This window comes from Melopsittacus undulatus, chromosome 3, assembly GCF_012275295.1.
Source record: "Melopsittacus undulatus isolate bMelUnd1 chromosome 3, bMelUnd1.mat.Z, whole genome shotgun sequence".
Lineage (NCBI taxonomy): Eukaryota > Metazoa > Chordata > Aves > Psittaciformes > Psittaculidae > Melopsittacus > Melopsittacus undulatus.
In genome coordinates this window covers 55818273-55838718 of record NC_047529.1, presented here as the reverse complement: position 1 = coordinate 55838718, position 20446 = coordinate 55818273, and the positions used below count along the sequence as shown (strand labels likewise).

The 20446-nt window shown below is 33.3% G+C and overlaps 1 protein-coding gene across 2 annotated transcripts in view; it reads left to right on the top strand.

Moving 5' to 3' along the window:
- ASCC3 (activating signal cointegrator 1 complex subunit 3) overlaps positions 1-20446 on the top strand; it is a 265394-nt gene that overhangs the window by 140768 nt on the left and 104180 nt on the right. Inside the window, exon 15 of one of the 2 annotated variants that reach the window (XM_034060883.1) lies at positions 4978-5060. The exons of the other annotated variant lie outside the window; for it this stretch is intronic. Within the exon in view, the coding sequence (XP_033916774.1) occupies positions 4978-5025 (48 nt within the window). The 3' untranslated portion in view covers positions 5026-5060. Of the gene's footprint in view, positions 1-4977; positions 5061-20446 lie in introns of those variants that run through there. 2 annotated transcript variants of the gene reach the window in all.

The window sequence follows — 20446 nt, the reverse complement described above, 5'->3', positions numbered from 1 at the left end:
CTAAGTACTTCCATTTGTCCTCTTTCAGGACCCATTCAACAAACAAAGTTAAATTATTGTAAATTTTTTTTTTATTATTATTTAAATTATTTAATTATTTTGCTTACCATAAAACCTAGATGTTTTGCTGGTTCTTGAGGCAATTTTAAGGTGCTTAAAGGAAATCTGTGTTCTCTGTTCATAGGAAACTTGTTGCTGTTTAAAAGAAAAATACTTATCATATATCAAAATGATGATGACATAGCATATAACTTTGAGGCATATATTTATATACAGTTATCACAATCAGGATACTAATCAAATAAGATATATACTCTGCCAGGGCAGCAGCTCTGCATAAACAATCATCAATAATCATAAAATGAGTAATATGCTAGCAACATTTTGCTGAGCAATTAAGGCTAACGTATTAAGACTTACGAATAGACCAAAGATTTCAGTGATTAGATCATGTGGGGGTTTGGTATTAAAATAGTTGCTGTCCAGTCTAAATTTTCTTTTTCTTTCTTGGCAGTAAATATTTCTAACAGAAATTAGTAAAGTAACAGCAGTAGTATATGGGCATCTTACCCAAGGGGGTTATAATTGTGTTTTGTTACTGGAACTTTCTATACTAAAAGTTGTAAAGATTTCAAAGTGTAACAGATAGAGACACAAGGCACAGTGAAGGCAAGCTGGATAGAAAAACATTTTTCTTCCTTTAACTTTCTGCTCCCCCTTCAGTAAGCCCATCCAGTAGTTGCACACTTGAGGTTGGAATAGCACTACGCGAAGCATCTACATAAATGGACACATCTTTCAGATGAACCTGAAAGTGCAGAGATTTTCTTCTCCACTTGTATTTTTTTTTTCTAATACTGGAGAGATGTAGTGGCTAAAAAACGAACTTCAGTACCACATAGGTGTTTAGAGAAAGCCTACATATATAGGCATAAGTGACTGTCTCCAGGAATTATAACTGTTCAGTTTTTTACCATTAAAACCATTTAAAAAAGCCCAAACCAAAGCCAAAATCAAAGCAAAATGCAACAAAAACCCTGTTATTGCAGCCAAGTGTGGTTCTGAACAGAATGAGTCAGTTACAGAAACTCGGCAGACTCAGTAATGGATGTATAGTTTTTTTGTGGACAAGAAGGACCAGCTGTTGTGAAATGTTTATAATGTAATTTAGAGAATTGAGCAAGGCCTGAATTTTTGTTTGAGCTCCAGCAGTGATTTTTCACATATATAGCCCTGATGTGTGTCATTCTTCATGTCTAAATTGGCCTGCCTGCTGCTATACACCTAGGATCTCATGCTGATTCTCTTCACTAATTTATTTTTTTTCACTGTGAAAGTTATTACTCATTTAAATAATAGCAAATTGTTATTAAGGGTAGATCAAGCCAGTCATTTTTAATGGCAAATTTCAGGTGACCAGGAGAATATACTGGAAAGAGCATTGATGCATACTCTTCCGTAGGCATTTACTGTTAAGAAACTACTGCTCTAGATAGACTTTCAGTCAGACCTGGCACAGCAGATCTTACACCTTATACTGTAAATCAGATATATCGTATGCCATAAAGTGTGTATTAACATGTTAAAACACATGAATTATAAGAGCTTTTCAGAGTCCTTTTTAAAACCCATTCTCAACACACTACCGAGGGTTTTTTGTTCCCAAGTGTCTCGCACCTCAACCTGTAGTGGAGCTAAATGACACTGTGGAACTGATCTGACCTTGCAAGCATTTATTGTCCCTTCATAGTGCTGCTGATTTCCAAACTGTACCTTTGATGAGCATGATCACATTTTTTGATTACCAGTACAAATATGAAATATCCATAGGTCAAACTGGATCTCTGAAGAACCTCATTAGACATTCTGTCAAGTCAAAGCTTCTATAAAGAATTATCATCATTGCCTAATTTTAATCTCCTTAATAAGTGAAATGCATTTTATATCAGACTAAATTCCCAGTGCCATACCATATAAGTGAAAGTTCTGACAGAAGTCTAATTGTATTATCTCAATACTGTGTGATGCAGAATGATTAATTTAAGCTTCATAATGATAATATCATGTTTGCCTGACAAGAGCTATCTCGTATAAAGGGATGTTTATTGGCACAGTTCCCAAAATTATAAGAATGCAGGCCATTCAGTCATGCCATTTCATTTAACATGAAATTTAGCAATAACTATCAGAAAATCTTGATAATGTAAGATGATCCTTATTTTGTGTCCTGTATACAGTTCACTGTGATGGATGAAGAAAATGTTTAGAAACATCAGAAATCAAGTGTATGACTTACAAGAACAAGTAATGCCCAAATCATGAATGTTCTAGTCTAGACACAGCAAGTGTAAGTGAAGGCAACTTGTACACTTAGGAGGAACTGAAAAATAGAATAGTTAAAAGCATTGAGTTCTTTACTGGCCTTTAAAATTTGAAAGCAGTTTCGCTAACCCTCTTAATTATCTGACAAATGTTTTTAAATTATTAGAAATTAAATTTTAGAGAACATTTATCCAATATTTGATGTGTAATCATTTGTTTGACATTTAATTATTTCAGAACAAATCCTCATTTTATTTTTGTTTTACTAATAACACCTGATATTTGATATGCCATTATAAAAGCTATGAAAACAAAATGAGGATATGTATTCAAATACATTAGGCTATATTAAATGTCAAACATATATTGAAGCTCCCTATTTATTTTATAATTATTATATTTTTTTACTTTTAAAAATATTTGCCAATTATCTTTTGGAGAATGAAATGAAGCTCTGTATTTCTTTCATGGAATATTTTATTCAGTAGTCTTGCTTAAAGGTCAGAGACAAAATTCTTGAAATTATGTGGTCCTAATAAATGACAGGTTAAAGAAAAATGTGTTCCTTGTAAGGGTGATCCTACTGTTTTAATGAATCCTGAGCTGTGGAATTTAATATTAAGAGCTATTTAGATGGACATTTATGACCTATTTACAGGGAAATGTTTTGTGAACAATAGAAAAATGTTGCATTCAGTGTTTTTAGTAGTATTTCTGTATACTAGAGTTAACTTAAGTGTTAACTATATTAAACTGAAGTAAAAAGTTGACATAAACAGAAAACAATTTCTCTTTGGTTTTGTTTTTCCTGATCTTTAAAGTGGGGGAAACATTTGAAGTTTGATTTATATTTCCATTCTTATGACAATTACTTTTTTAAGCATCTAGAAATTGTATTTGCACAGCTTTAGATTTGTTAGGTCTATTTTCTACTTGTAGTTCTGTGTACTCCTGTACGTTGTGTGTAGTCTACTAGAATTTTCTAGTGGTTTTATTATGAATCAGAAAGTATAAAATGCATGGTTTAGATTGAATTCTGTTATCAACCAGCTTTCTGAAAAGCAGTCTCTGATCCAAGGATTTCAGATTTTTGTCTTGTCTCTTGAGCTCTGTTAACAGCACTGAGGTAACAAGTAACAGTTTTCTGCTATCCTGTGAAAAATTGACTTTTTTTTCTCCCTAATCTATGGGCTTGATCATGTATTCTCTTTCATCTATCATGAGCATCAACTTGATATGCAACAATACTTAGTTTTACCTGTTTTGTCATTGAAAAGCTGCCTCATGAATATTTGTTCTATTTCCAGAAGCTGTAAGTCTAGGGACTCCTAGAAGCAAAATGGGTTAGCAAACCTTTTTCTAGAATGATCTCTGAGGTTGCAAATTCAGCTGACAGGGGTGCTGATGATTTTGTGCAGAGAGCTACAAAAAAAGTTTTATGTTTTTGTTCATCAATTTCAGAGTTATTCAGGTTAAAATCTGTAATGGATTTCATCACTGTAAGATTTAATGCCTTTTCTTGATAATCCTCTTTGGAAATACTCAGATAAACTGTAGGAGAATGTGTTGCCTATAGCATCCCCTTTCATTGTTGACAAAATTTCCTATTAGATACTAAATGTGCTTATATTAAGATTAAGCTTTTTTCCTTAAATGAAGGCTATTGCGTCTTCCTGCAAGGTAGTGCAGTATTTGCATTCAGTCAGTTCAGATATTAAGATAAATGCATTTTTTTAAATGTCTTCTCTATTTGTAAATCCAGAAACTGAAAATCAAAGTTGTATTTTAAAAAAAATGTTTTTAATTGTTAATTTGATTTAAATCTAAGATTTTTTTATATCTTTGATTAAAATACTCTGAAAATTCTTACTCTCTGGGATATGAGTACAATAATAAGCTAATAGAGATTCCTTGATGTCAGTCTGTGACATTGCACACTGTAATGAGTAGCTCTAATATGTTATTTGTTCTTAAGTTTGCACAGTCAGTAGTAGCATATTGTTTGGTTTTTTCCCCTTAAAATTGGCATAAATGTTTATGTATAGATTGTATTGCTGTAAAACTAACTTAGCTCCATTTCAAGGACTGTATTAAAAATATATTTAACCACTTTCCTGTGCTTTCTTAGCTATTTCTTACATGAGAATTTGTGATCTCCTTGTCTTTCCTAAAGTTTTAACCTCATTCTGGGCAGAAAGAAACAGCAGAAAGCATTCTTTTTTCCTTTCACTGTGAAAATCTCCTTCAATTAGCTGTTAGAATGTTTTAACATGTAATCCAGGTCAAAAAGAAGAAGTTTGCTTTGTCTTTTCACAGTAGTTATTAATTGATAGCTTCCTTGGCTAAGACGATTTCAAGTTGAAACCTCATTGTTTAGTATACATGGATATTGAATAGCTATGCAAAATAGTAAAAAAACACATTTCAAAGAAAACTTGGGAAGGACAAACAAAAACTAAAAAACCCCAGTATGATTGCTATATATTCACAAGTTTGGGAAACACTGCTACACTCTTACTATTTCTACTTTTATTTTTTTGTCAGTGCTTTCTTTCACCATGTGTAATATATTGCAGAGATATATTAAAAAATGCATAAAACCTATTGAGAGGATAGAGCTCCCTGTTCATCATGTTTTCTTCTGCCATTTAACAGGTTCAGAGACTGGCAATATCTGAACACTTCAGCAAGAAGAAATTATAAGATAATATTAAAGTCAGCATAGGTGCTGTCTGTGCTAGCCCCTTTTCAGCACTACCTCAAAGAGCTTGATGGGCTCAGCTGTTTTCAATCCCTAGGGGTTGTTCCAGGCAAGAAATTAAAAAAGGAATGCTTAATTTACTAATGACCTGTAGGTCTTGTATTCCTTTTCCAAGATGTGCCAGTTAGTTCTTGGCTGCAATGCATAATCTTCTGCAATATGTTCAAAGTGAGGCTGTAAACAATAATCATATTTTTCAGGCACCTTTTCTTTATAGGAAGCACGAAACCATACTGACAAATGGTTCTGGTTGCATGCAATTTAAGTAGCTTAGCATGGATACCATATGCTGACTAGAAAATAGTATTCAAAGCAATCCTATCTACTTAGGAATTCATTTGTCAGAAAACAGTGTAGTGACAGTAGTTATTAGTAATAAAGAGTAATGATTGAAAAGTTAATAAGAATTTGTGTTTTTCTGCATGGTGTGCTGACAGTGAATTCTGTTTGTTGATCAGTTGTACTTTGTATTTCATGGCAATTACATTATTCTCAAGCAGACGATACTGTTCAGCGACTGACATTCTGTTAGAAACTATATTTGATTTATTTTACAGGAACTAAACAGAGTAAATTTTCCAAGGTCCAGTAAATTGTATTTGATTTTAGTTTTTTCCCTAGCATCACAGTTGGCTTTAAAAGGATCACTGCAAAAGTTGCAAAGTATTATTCTTTGGGATTGTAAATAAAGGAGATTATATTGGGGGGTTTTAAGTGGTTAGCCATTGGTTTAAAGATGCAGACCATCACAAAAAAGCCTTTGTAGTTGCCTTTTCTGAAATAAAATTCAGAACAAAACTTGTGATTCGCAGTCACCCTGTAGAATAAATGTGCTTACTTCTAGGGCTGCTTGATGTGTTTTCCCTTCAGAACATCAGTATTAACTGTTCATGTTTCTTCTGCTCCCTGAGGAGCCATGTGAATTTATTTGTATTAAAAAACAATAAATATATAGGATAACTTTAGACTGATTTTTTTTTTAATTGAAGGATTTGACCTGTGATAATTGAAAAATACATGTTCATAAAAAACATCACTGCAATATGGGAAACTATCTCATACTGTCTCATTAAAAATATGAATAAATGCAGTTAAATAAATTCACCTGTTGGAAGAAATATGCTGTTCACTCACCTATTGATAGATTTCCTCCTGTTGACCCAGACTGTGGCAAACATTAGTTTTTTGGGTTTTTTTTCCCCTAAGGTACATTTCAATGCTTGATTCAGTTTTTCATTTAGAAAACATGATTTTCTTAACAGATGGAGAAAAAGATTAAATTTCAGTTCATATTCGTAATTTCATTTATTTTCAAAATAAAAAAGCTTTCCAGATACGGTTTAGTTTGATTATGGTTTGATGGAATTGTTGACCTATAAGAAAACTTTCCAAATACAATTTCTGTGGATTATGGTTTGACATTTACCTATGTATGCTTACTGTTTCACTTGTCATCCACTTTCAATTCCCCAACTACCGTAATTTAGGCAAATTTCACTGGGCTTTTTAACTATTCCTTTAGTTTATTTACACAATGTGTAGAGTAGATCAGAACTGGACAGAAGCATTTGTGCACTGAAGATTGCAGTGACATCCAGTTAAAATGAGTAGTGAAATAATGAGCTAAGTAAGTGCACACTTTTCAGAATTTTAAGTAAAAGAGCAATTAGAAGCAACCACTAAGAGTGAGTGAACTGAATTTGATTCCCAGTCCCTCAGTACATTAATACCAGATACTGAGAGCCAGAGGTGCTTTGGAGAAAACAAAACAGGTTGAAACTAATTAAAGCATACTTTTAGAAAGTTGTAGGGATTTTTCCAGAGAACTGGAAAGTGTTTATTGCTGTATATTTTATACTAGTTAATTACGTGTCAAACTTCTATCACAGGAAGTTTTAGAAAAAGTCTAGACAAGCACATGTACTGAATGAATTCGGTGTATGTGATTTTTTGCCTCCACACAGGAGACTAGTGTAAATGAATTACTGAGGTCCTTTTCAGATTTTTTAAATTCTTTTTTGTGGTGTTGTTGAGACTATGACTCTTCTCAAATACGAGAATAGTTAAAAATGTCTGTCTGTGTGTATAGTCAGTCTCTGTTTCTTAGCATATCTTCTGTATGTTTTACATTATCAGCATTTCTCCATAGTCAGAGGCCAGAAGATACGGAAGCTTTGGTATCTACATTTAGTTTTCCTTCTGGTTGCTTTGAATTCATTTTAAGCTCTTTTGAGCTGGAATTTCAAAAATTAACCAAGATCCAGAAGAGTCCCTGCATATTGGAAATCATCATCCTAGAGAAAAGCACTGTATTATATAAAACCACAAACAGCTATACTTTAGGATGTACAGATAACATTGCATATCAGCTTTATCAAAGCAAAATTCTAATTTTTCCTAAATTTTCCAAATCTCTTTTGAACAACCTAATTATTTCAGAAACCTTTTTCAATTTGTAGCAAATTGTTACATCAAAAACACCAGAGGCTGGTTACAGAATATTTAAAAAAAAAAAAACCACTGAAAACTAAAATTCTTAAAAAATAAAAAAACAGGAGGCAGATTTTGGAGTGTATGGCTCATGAAAGGCTGCTGGAAGAATGCAGGTAGGAAGACAGCAGTATTAGATTTGTGAATTTCAGTGGTGAAGTATAAAGTCAAAAATACTCATTTTCACTATCTCCATCCCACCAAAGACCTTCATCCTTGGACAGTATCAGTACAAGTAGATAAAAAATTAGTTTTAGTCAATAAAGCTAAAAAATATGAAATGTGTAAAAGCATGTAAAATTTCATGTAAATTTTTTTGACATTAAATTACAAAAAAAATGTTGAGCTTTTGTGAGAACAAGATCTTAAACCAATTCATTTTTAGTGCTCAGGTCAGACATACTGAAAACCACTTAGCACTGGAGTAAGTTTTTCCCTGTGATATTTCCTTCCTAAGAAATACTAACTTTACTTATTTGGTCAACCAACTTGAATAAGAAGCAAGATTTATACTTTAAGAAATCCTAAACACCCAGAAGTTGTGTTTTCTCCAAATGGTAAAGCCATTTGAGATTAATACTGCCAACACTTCTAATGCTTTCTCAAGATCAAGATATTAAGAGAATATTAAGAATTAGTGTGATATTTCTAGAACATTTGGACACCAAATGTGCGGGATGAATTGGAATGCATTGCAGGAAGTGCTTTTTTTTTGAGCTTCAGACTTTTGTTGAGTAAAATCGTTCCTAACCTGAAAGGAAAACTAGAAAAACTACTATAGTCAAGCAGGACAGATCCTGTTTTGACATAGTTGCAAATGATGTGCATATGGCCTGAAAACTTTTCCAAAAAATTTACACAAGACTTTCAGATTTGAAAGTTTTTTGGCTTAAAATTTATATTTCTTGGTATAGTTCACATAAAAAGCATTTCTGGTTAGACAATTAAACTATTCAGCATCATCCTGTCTTTGCAGAAGGATATTTTGGGGTTTTTGATGATCAATAATAGTTGGGAGATATTAGCAAAGATTTTGAATATTTCATTTTCTTAAGTCAAAAGTAATGGAACTTAAACTGAGCTTACTTTTATAGAGTATGCATTAAAACCAGTATATTATTATGAGTATTATGGTATCTTGCTTATCTGTATTGATATCAACAATTAGCTAATCAGCCATTGGCCCATTTAGGAACATAGACCAGCAGCTTCCCTAAATGCCAGAAGCTTTATCAAAGTCTTAGCAAATGTTCTAAAAAATTAGCCAATTGTATGTGTTTCCCAATCGATATGAGAGTTGTGACCTCTAGTTTAGCAATTGGTGTGCTAGGGATTCTTCTCTTTTTTTTTAAGATAGACAAAAACTGTAGGACTTGTAAATTCAGAAGTTCTAAAATTACTCAAAAATATTGAGTACTGTTGACAAAATGCTAAAAACCTTGTAGTAGATGTCAAAAAAAAAAGGGTTCTAGAATTTAGAGTATCAAAAGCTTTGCAAAAGCCTTTCTAGTCTCTGTAATAATAAAAGGAGCCAAAGGTCATTGCTTAAAGGATGAAAAATACTGCACATTTTCACTCTGTGAAGGTACATCTGGCTTTGATATACATGAAATTTGTAATCAAATGTGCAGTAGAGATCTCTTTTTTCAAGTATTGTGCTATTTATGTTTATCAGGAACAACAATCAGAAGTCCAAAAAGTCTGAAACCTTAAAGTCATATAGCCACGTTTTCATTTAATCTGTAGTATAGCTAAATAATTGAATAGAGTCCTAGTTTGTTTTCAGTTGAAGGATCTCATTGGAAAACATATTGAAGCTAATGGGAATGTTGGCTTTGGAGTAAGCCCTAAGGACATAAATTAATACTGCACAAAATAGTGCTTTATAGAGAAATCACAGCAGTAGTTAACTGTTTGCAGGTGTGGATTTTCTGCAATCTTCTGGAACTGAAAGTAGTAAGAAAACGTGAACTTTTCCTGGTGATCATGGGTTAAAAACACTCACATAGGTTCACCAGTATTACTTACAATTTTAATGATCCTTTACACTCAGAAATTATTTTCTGGGCTTTTGATTCAATAGCTGCAGTGCAGTAAAAAAGTGTTTATATTGCAGTGTAGCATTGAAAACGTACCTGGTTTTGTGCTTCACAGGCCTGTAATTTCGAAACAGCTGTAATAGTTATTTTTAGGTATTCTCTTAGATTTTATTCCTGTGAGGGAGCATATTGCTTGAAGTAACCACCAAGACCTCTTCTCTAGGGAATATATCAAAAGTGATGGTTCTAAGAGATTTCTTCCACCCTTTCAGAGTACTGTACTTGATCCGGAATCAAGTATTAATTCTTTATTGGTTTGGTAATCATAGCCATATATATTATTTTTTCCTGCATGGTCCAGTTCCTTTAAATTTCAACTTTTCACACTTGTAGGAAAAATAATACTTAAATGAAAACAGAGAAATTTTTGAAATTAAAATGCTACAGAAATGGGTGGAAGGTTGCCAACAAAACTCACAACTATTAATAAATTTGTAAAAGGAAAAATAAAATTATCATTAACAACATAAAGAATATAGATAGAGCATGTTGGAGAAAAAGTGAGATGCTATCCGTATGCAAATTCATGTTCTGTATAGAAGTTTCATACTGTTTTCATCATGAAACAGCTAGTAGTGGTACATAGTTAAAAACTAACTTGAAAACAGTAAATAATTTATTTGAGTATGTATATGTAAAATCCAACTATCAAAAGAGTTCAACTTTTTGGCAAAATACAGGACTACAGGAGAATGATGCTGTTACAGGTTGAGTATGGAAATCTTTCACTGGAATTCTTTATACAAGGGTTCATGATGTTGAGGAGCAAAGTAATTTTAAAATATCTTCAAAGTATTTGTCTAGTGTGAAAATCGATGTTTCTAAGAATAAGTGAGTTGAAACGTATCACTCATAAATTTAAGAAAGCAAAGCTAATTGAGATTTTCTATTTCATTTTTGGATTTAGTTTTCAATGCTGAGTCTTGAGAGCCACCTTGTGGCCGTACTTTTTAATGCACATGTGTAATGCTGATTTTATGGTAGGTTAGGGACCCTTGCTCATTGTTTCACTTCAGAGTATTTTGAAGATTGAGATTTAAAACCAGGTACATAAATACATTGTATTTCCGGGCATCTACCCTGAAGTGCAGCTCTCTGCTTGACCTGAAAGATGAGTTCTTTCCATTCATATGAAATTTATGATTTTTTTCTTATCCATTCCTTTCCTGTTCTTTTCTTGTATACATTAAGGGATGATAGTATAAAATGCAAGATATAGATAGATATAGTAAGTATAACCTGTAAAATACTTCTATAATATATGTATGGACAGAATACATATATAGTGATATATGGACTGCATTTGCTGTTGAACTGTGCATGTTTTAGGAAGCTAAGAATATTGGATAGTGTTAAACTTTTATTTATCTCTCAGTAATTGTTCTGATTACTGGAATAACAATTCATAGTAAGTAGAAAAAAAACAGTATCTATATCTTTTAAGTTTGTGTATACTGTATGAAATTAGTTTCTGGCATCAGAACTGAGCTTAGTTGAAGAAAACACATGAGGATGAATGGGTTACTCTTGAATACAGCCTCACAAAATAGCTGAATTTGTCTTTTTGTAGAGCAGAGATGATGAAATTTACTGTGACTATAAAGGGGCTGATGTAAATACAGGAAGTCACCAGATAAAGCACCAATATGGATTTCCCTGAATTCAGTTTTCTGTTCTGTAGAATACATTATATGTTGTTTGTAAAGGTGGAGGGTGAAACAGTACCAGTACTTTACCAAGTATTTTCTTTAGGGATTTTGAGTGGGTAGGGATGGGATTGCCCAGGAAGTTTATACTTAATTCTGATATTAGTGGAAATGTTTTTTCCTCTGTGGCTGAATTTGTACTGATGACTCTTAGACAATTTCAGGGTTTCACAGTCAACACATTCCATCAAACACAAAACTCTTGAATTTTAGTCTCAAATTAAAAAAAAAATAAATAAACCAATCACTGTAGAAATTTGCCCAGATTAAAAAAAAAAAAAACAAAAAAAACACAACAAAATAAACCCCAACTGAGCATCTACTGTCCTTTCTCTTGTTAGGGGTAAACTGAGATTAATTAGGCATTTAATCCCATTGTTGGTCAGACAACAACAGTTTTGGAACATTTCAGTTATATGTTCTTGTCACATTGGAGAAAACTGTCTCTTGTCATACTGTTAAGCAGCACTATGACCTGTACTGAGTGTGGTGATGACAGATTCTGTGAATGTATTGCATAATTTTGTCTGTGACAAAGAAAAGGTTATAGGAATGAAATACGTTATGGGAAGGCGCATAACTGTATTTAGGATTCATAACAAGTAAAAAATTAATTTCTGATAAATAATGTCCCCTGATTAAGTTGCCATTGTCACCAATAGAAAGGATGTAAAGTCTCCTTTGCTATTTTTATCATTGTGTTCTTTAGTTCTGTTACATTCAGGCATTTAAAACCAGAGGATGATCTGATTCATTCTCATTTATAGGTCCATTAGCTTTTCAATTGTTTCTTCAGTTTCCCTATGGTAGGAGGTATTCAGTATCAGAATAAGCAGGGATTAATGTGAAGACAGTCAATGCAAATTCCAGTTTACTTGCAATAGGGAGTGATAATTCAGAGCTATTACTGATATATGTCATCAGGGACTGTTGAGGCAGAGCCACCTGAGTCAGTTACAATAGCAATTTGTTTCAAGGGAAAGTTATTTGAGGTTCTATTTTGTTTTCAGTTCTTTCCAGGATAGTTCTCGTTCATTGATCTAAATCTGAACTTGCCAGTGCAGTGCTTTTCAGGCTAAGATTATAGCACACAGATTTTAGAGACTGCTGCACCTGGTAACTACAAACATGTGTCTGAGCTCCTGTTGTAGTTGTAGCTGGTGAAGTTCAGTGCCTTTCAGGCAGTGGAACCAAGAGGATACCTAAGCTCATCCATGAGCACACATGGGGCGGTCAGGGAGCAGAAACACTGTACCAGCCCCACTGCCTGATGCCACTTGACTGTGAAGGGTGTTCAGACTTCTACTGCAGCTGTATAGAGCTGCATGAGAGATCTACAGTATTTTAATCTCAAAACCTGCCATATCAAGCTGCTAGCAAAGTGACTTGTCTCAAATAGTCAGGCAGTTACTTTACTTTCTAAATATATTTCTCTGCATCAGACAGCATTAGATGGCCCTCTTTTATCTTCAGTTCTAGCTGTGTGTAGATTAAACAAGTATGATGGAAATATCTAGTTATCTCAAGTGGTGCCTTCTCCAAAAAAATAGAGCAGGAAATCTTTTCTAGGTTGATCTCAAGACTGAAAAGGCTATGCCAAGAATTGTAAGTCATCAGTCTGTTTCCATAAATCTGATCAAAAAGGGTGCCAGATACTATAATGGAAAACAGGCTCAGCAGGTTTTCCTCTAGTGAGTAGTCACTGAGCATAGTGGAGATAACACCAGTGTTATGGGTAAGTGTAGCCTCTATGTATCCATTCTGTGTAAAATTTTTTTACAAGATAAGTGGAAATTCCATATTTCGAGCTAAAAAATCAGTTTAAAATCAGCTGAAATCTAGATACAAAAATCAACAAAAGGAAATAGTTCTTTTGAATAGCTTTAGATTTTTAAATTGGAATTTCCAAAGTAAAATGTTCTTAGATGTGTAAACCAGTTTCTAAAGATGACTGATGGTATGATCACTGACTTTGCTTTGCAATATATTTTATATTTTTCATTATTTATACATAATGTTGCTTATGTTAATCCTCTGTCCAATATATCATACATTATGTTAGCTTTCGAAGTGCAGAATGAAAAACTCAAGCAAAACAGTTAAAGCTTTTAAAATATGTCATACTGAATTTAATTAAAAGTTTATATGGATTGTGAGTCAAAGATTCTCCACTCCTTTTATTCTGATTTTAATTTATAATTCGATATTACCATCTTGAAACCACTGAAAACTGATGCCGTGGTGATAACCCTGTAGTATGTGTGTGTTACAGAACTCCCCAAACATGCTGTTTGCCTTAGCACTGAGCAATGTACGTGTTCAGTTCTGTACAGTCAGATAGTTTCTCCTTATGTAGAAAAGCTATCAATACGTCTTGAAAGTGATTGCAGTCTTTGTTATAGAACTGTTTTATCTAGACTTTAGTAGCTCTCAGTCTTCAAGTAGGGAAAAACTTTTATATATATATGTTTTTACTTCAACTTCAGTTATTTTTGTTATTTAAAACAGTATAAAGACACTCAGGTGTAGAATGTTCACATGCTGAATTATACAGGCATAACTGATTTTAATGCAAGTGTCAGCATTGGTTACTATTTGCTTTCCTTTCCTCCCATTGTCTTAACACCCAACAAATGCAGCATTACAGATAGAGGTTCAAATTTTCGGTAAAGGATTTCACAAAGCCTTTTGAGATTAGGTTGTTCTTAAAGAAGGCAGAGTTGTGAGACTAAAAACATTTTTAAGGATGCTAAATACATGAAGGACGTAATGATTTGAATAGATATGACTATTAATTTTACAGAAGAAAGACTGTTAATATAATTAAAAGATTAAAGAAAATTAAGCTCACAGTATGGCATCTAATACTTTTGAACAGTCATTAGCACTATATGCACAATATGTAAACAGAGTATGAAAAATGGAAATTAATCAGGGTTGGAAAGGGGCTGCAGAAGCAGCAGAGCAACTCTCCTCACCTGTTTTGTGCTGCTGTGCACTGCATTAAGGGAGAAAGTAAAAATCTCCTTACTTCTTCCTCTACCAGGTAATTTAGTCTCCGTGGCATGTTTAATATGTGAGAGATTTTTTTATATTTCCTCTGAGATGTGTCTGCTATGTGGGAAAGACATTTAAAGTTAGCTTGCTGAAGAACCTGTTTAGCCTGCTTTAAAGTAATGGCATATGAATTAGAATATCTTAACAATAGCAAGCTTCTCAGTTTTGAGAGGGGATTTCTAACCTAGTTTACAAATCCCAGACAAAACAGACTGATGAATTAAAATCAGTGCAATATATTTTTTTCTCATATCTCTGTAAATATAAAAATTACTTGCACAAGAAAATGAGTCATGCTTTGTTCAAAATATCACCCTTGAAGAAGAGGTATATTTGTACAGCTAGGTACATACTTAAAGAACCATAGATGTAGAAAATAGTCTGTCAAAGCCAAATATAATTATACATAATTGTCTTAATCTATATGATTTTTTAACTTTAGAAAGCAACTATCTTGCAGATTTCATAAAGTACAAAATGTAATGTTAGTGACATAAAATATTGAGAATCTAAAGGATGGATTTGAGGTGAGTTTTTTAAAAAGATTTTTTTTTCAGCATACTAATATAAACTTTCTTGTTTCATCACTTATTAGGTGCTACTTCTGTGCCCTTTTAAGTGTATAAAGACGTCATGCTACCTTTGAAACTGACTTTGAATGATGTTTAATAAAGTCAGGCTTCAAAGTTCTGCACTGAGGTTGCAGAACTTGAGAGCAGCCTGCTAGTCAGCCGGAATTAAACTAATAAAAAAGACAACACAGTTGTCAGAGGTGTTAGCAAGAATCAGATGATGATGCTGATAATTAGCATAAGTCTTACGGATGTCATTTCTAAGATGTATTTTTTGTCTGAGGGTACAGTGGAAAAATTTATTAAATGATAAGGCAAGTAGATAATTCTGGGAGACACAGGTTATTGAAATCTGATGGGGCATCCACTTGAGTTGGGACAGTGGCACAGGGAATATAAAATTCATAGGAGAACAATTGTTTTTCACTTCTTTTTCACTTTTTTCACTTGTCCCATAACTTAAAGGCCTAATGGTTTCCTAAGATTTTTTTTATTAGTGCTTTATCAGATAAAGTATATAATTAACACATTATAATGAGGTGATATTGTATGAACACTGAAATATGAAAATACATAAACATCTGTAATTTTTCATGTCCTCTGGAGGTTTCTTGAAAGTGCTTGTCTTGTAAGATTTAACATTTGGTGTCACTGAACAACGAAGTGTTACTAGGGAGTCCTTGAAACTGTCTTAAAGTAGCAGTCACAGGAGGAATAAAACATCTTTAGTTCTGAGACTTATTTAATATTATTAGCACACACACACACACAAAATAAAAGCTTTATGTGTTGCTAATTGCATCATGAATTTTCTCATGGGTCTTCATGTTACATAGCTATCAGTAAAAAAACTTATTTTTATGGTGCTGTAGATGGTCTTATGTTCTCATTTGGTTAGCTTGTTAAAGTTCAGGTTACAGAGTTCAACTTACATAATGAGTGGTGAGTACAATTGTGACCTTTTTGAGTTCAAGAATTTGTACCACTTTTATTGACTTACTTTTTTTTATCATGTCTGCTTAGAATTGTTTTATTTCTTCCATGCTGTATGGCAGAAGCTAGAGAAGTGAAGAACTAAAGCCACAATACCAAATCAAAAGACATTTAATACCTAGAGTTCATCTCTCCAAAAATTATTTTCCTCTTTTAAGATAAATTTCAGCTTTTCATGGTCCTACAAACTGATGCTAGTCAAAACCAGTTTGAGAACCCTGTAGACTATTAGTTCATACTGCACATTTCCAATTTTCTATAAAACTTGTAAAAGTCTTCCCATTCTTGTGAAGAATTCTCTGTCTGTCACTTTGCACAGCTGTAAAGTTATAGTGGACTGTTATGGTTTAATTATGAAATAAGAAATATGCTTAATGTTCACAAATGGATTTTTTACTTGTGGGGTTAGATGTCTCAGTCAGTATAGCCTTTGAGGAGGAGTTACACTAAAAATCATAACAATACGTAACAAGTAAGATACAACTGCATTGGAAAGACCTTGAAAACACTTGCTTTCATTGTCTCAGAGTGAAAATGCATCCAGAGTTGTTACGGTTCAGCAGAGTAGCAGTTTTGAATATCATAAAGCCTAGGAGGTGTTTTCAAATATAAAAAAAAATTTTTTGTAGAAACCATGCAATATCAGTTTCCTGTTGAAGCAGAAACATTGGAAATTGTTGCACAGTTAAGCACAGCAGCAAAAGGTTTAGCTAGGTCTCCGGAGGATGCCAGTATTCGAACCGAAACCAGTACAAATTCATCCTTGCTGTTGCAATGCTACTCTTGCGTTTCATCAGATTGTCTCTCTACATCAATTTCTTTTCATGCTGTATATCTTCCCTACTGGCTAGTTTTCTAACAGCATACTGAAAACTTCTGCTCTCAGCAAAACAGACCAAGATTGATGGATGACTTTTTCATCTGTGTACTCCAAGTGGTTAACAAATATGACAACAGGACTTGCTGTCTCAAGGGCTGGAGAAGAATAGATAACTTGCTGTATTTTAAGTTTCGTATCTTGGTAGAGAGAGAGCAGTTTAATTTTGGATTCATGAGAAAGCAAAGCAGAGCCTTACATGATTTTGCATGCATTTTAAAATTATGATACTATACAATTAATTCAGCCTTAATTGATGTGCATTTTCATGTTACTGCTAAACTGAAATGTTTTGACACTTCTTTTAATAAGATTTGAGAGTATTTAGGCACAGATTTCTGTTCACTATGAAGTCCAGATTTTCATCATTACTGAAGCAGTACAGAGATGTCTCTATGTAATTTTTATTGCATTTGCTATAAACAATAGAAATATGCTTAGCATTGTACAACACATGAAAATTATTATTATTTTTACTTCATTTTCACTCAGTGGTGCAGCTTAAACTGGGTCATTATAACAAACATTTTCTATCTAAACCTAGTGCTGCTTTCTGTGTGTGTTTTTACAGAAGAATTATTTTTCATTCTAAGTCCATAAATCCTTTTATCTGAGAATCAGTAAGTCATTCAGTTGTAAGACAGGCACCATAGTCTGGCTTGAAGTGAAATTTTAGGTTACTTTGGTCCATGTTATGAAATTCTGGCTATATTCTCTATATAAACAGCTCCCTTTTTTGCTTTGTAACAGCTAGGCTTCAAGGGGGGTAATTTGAAACTATGTCTATATCCTTGGTGACTTCTTGCAAATCCATCATTTGTGCATAGTCAAGCTTGCATTCATGAGTCTTTAATTCTTGGCTTGCCTGGCCAGCTCAAAAATGGAACATTTTAGCAATGCTAAATTTTCTTAGCTTCTATCATCAGTGAGGTCAACACTTTTATCTTCTGCATTATAGATTACAGAACTGAGGAATCAAAGATTAAATTCAATTATTACCACTTCTTTGGGGTTTTCACTTCCCACATTATCTAATTCTCTATGCACCATGTAATGTTTCCAATGAAGAAAAGATGGAGCTGCTATGATGTAACTTAGTGTACTGTAAAAATAGGACACTGAATAAGGCAAGACATTTCGGGACACCATACCAGCCTATTCATTTCAATTTTATTTTTTTTTTTATTCTCTGACTGGATGGAGCACAAAGACAATAATGTTCCAATTTGTACAGCTGTAAAGTACATTTTAAAAGTGAATTATTTAAACAAAAATCATAACATTAGCTATCATATGCAAAGTACATCAGGGAATCATTCAATTTCCAGATTTCAAATTCACAACATTTACCACTACTATATAAGTAGTGTACCAGCAGTAATTCATCTTTATTAACAGAAAAATTATAAGTTTTTGCTCTTCACTTTTGAAAGTAGACAAATCTTTTTAATCCATATTTACACAATTCATTTTCCCTTTATGGGAACAACAGCTTCCCAAGTTTTATCTTCAAAGAACATCTACAAACACCACCCTGTAAAAAGTACAGGGGTTGGCAACCTGGTCTGAAAAGTAAATAGCTAAGTCTAAATAATAAAGATAAGCAAAAGAGTGTAATAAGTATCATCTAACCATATCTCAAGACTGGTCGTCATATACAGTGAAAATTGCATGGCTTTGAAGAAAAGGGCTGTCATTTCACTTGAACAAGAAAAATAGAAAAAATCATAACTTGAATAGGCTGCTTGGCAATTTTTCCTAATTTTCTAAACTTCTCCTCCCTTTTTGATACAGTTTTTCTAATTGTGATGTAAATACATTAAAACTGAATTCTTTGATACTTCATTCTGCAGTGACTGTTTTTTACAGAGACCCCATATGTTATATAGACCTGAAATATGTTACAAATTTTCACTGGAGGTAGCTCTGCCCTGCAGACGATTATATGTGCATGAGAGAGAATTGCTTTTAGTGCAACAACTGCAAAAATAGTCTCTGGCCTGCTGAGGACTAGGGACAGATAGATTCCTATTCTGTAAAAGTATTTCTAAATTACAAGTTGACAAGAGACAACCCTAAAACAATAGAAACCTGTATACACAGAGGAGATGACTCAGAAGAAAAACGGTTGTAATACTATAAGACAGACAATTATCCCTGAATTATGTGCCTCTGATGATTATACTAAAAGAGTTGTTTTTACACTGAGGAAGATGTTTAAGCAAAGCAGTCACACTACTCTCCTTTATTTCTCTTTCAGATGTAGTTTTAGAGCACTTTACAGACCTTACTGAGGTGATTTCAGTAAATTGATCAGATCAGTAACTCATAGGTTTAAAAAATTCTAATTTTAATACAATGAACTTAAATCTCCAGAGGGAGACAATTAGATTATTGATTCTTCCAGGAGAAATTTAAACTGATTCACATTTGTTTGCTAGAATTACCTTCTTCAAATACTGTCTTGCCAGGTACCCACTAATTATAACCCAGTAAAAGAGCAAGTGTTGGACAGAGATATTGCTTCAGGATAACTGTATAAAGTTAATAGCTAGATACACACAGAAATGTGAAGATGTAGAGAATGAGCATGCATACTCATTAAGTAGTATAGCATATTGGCCAGTCTGCATCCATCCAGAAATGATCTGCTAGGCCATGCAAGTCATCTCAGTTGAGGAGAACTCTCAGTAGTCTTCGGGTTCTTCACAGGAACTAACTGCAGTGTGACAGGCAGTGAAGCAAGTGCCGCTCTTCCCAAGAAAGAATGAGGGAGGTAATGTGAAGGCATATCAACACAGCAGCACTGCCTGAGTCCAGTGTATTGAACTGCTGGATATCTTTTTGAAGCGACTGATTTATAACCTTACAGAAGCACTTCATGACAAGTTGTTTATGTATGACTTACTGTATTACTGCATGTTCAGTAAATACTAATAAGTTTCCATTCCATACTGTTTCTTAAGTAGTATGAAAGGTAATACAAGATACGGGCTAATTGTTTAATATATATTCATCACAGAAATGTAGCCAGCTTTTAAATCCTTCAGGGAAATTTTCTTTCAAAGCGAAGTCTTTCTTTCTGTAATAAAATAATAATTTAATCTTACTGTTACTACATAGCATGCCACTTCATCCTTGTCCTAGAAACAGCTGCCAATAGCTCAGTTATTATGCAGACCATACAAGTGGAATAATACAAAGTCATAATTCATAAAGGGAAAGTCCTCAGGTGAAGTCATTGTAGCTCAAATGCATTCTTTTATTCTCCCTTTTGACTCCAGTCTGTATTTCTTCATGTGCAGTTTCTTTCGTGAACTGTCAGATAGTGATACTGCTTGTCTTCATGGATTAGTGTTTTTTCTAAGTTTCATATATTCCTAATGTCCATATGAAAGAGTCTCGTGGTATTTTTCTGTAACAAAAATTTATCATATTTTGACTTCATATTCAAAAATCCTTTTAATGGGTTTATTGGCACTGTCTAACATTTGATCTCTCCCCTTTGAACCAGCAATTGTAAAAAAAAAAAGAAAAAAAAATGTTAAAGATTTTACTTGTATCTGTTA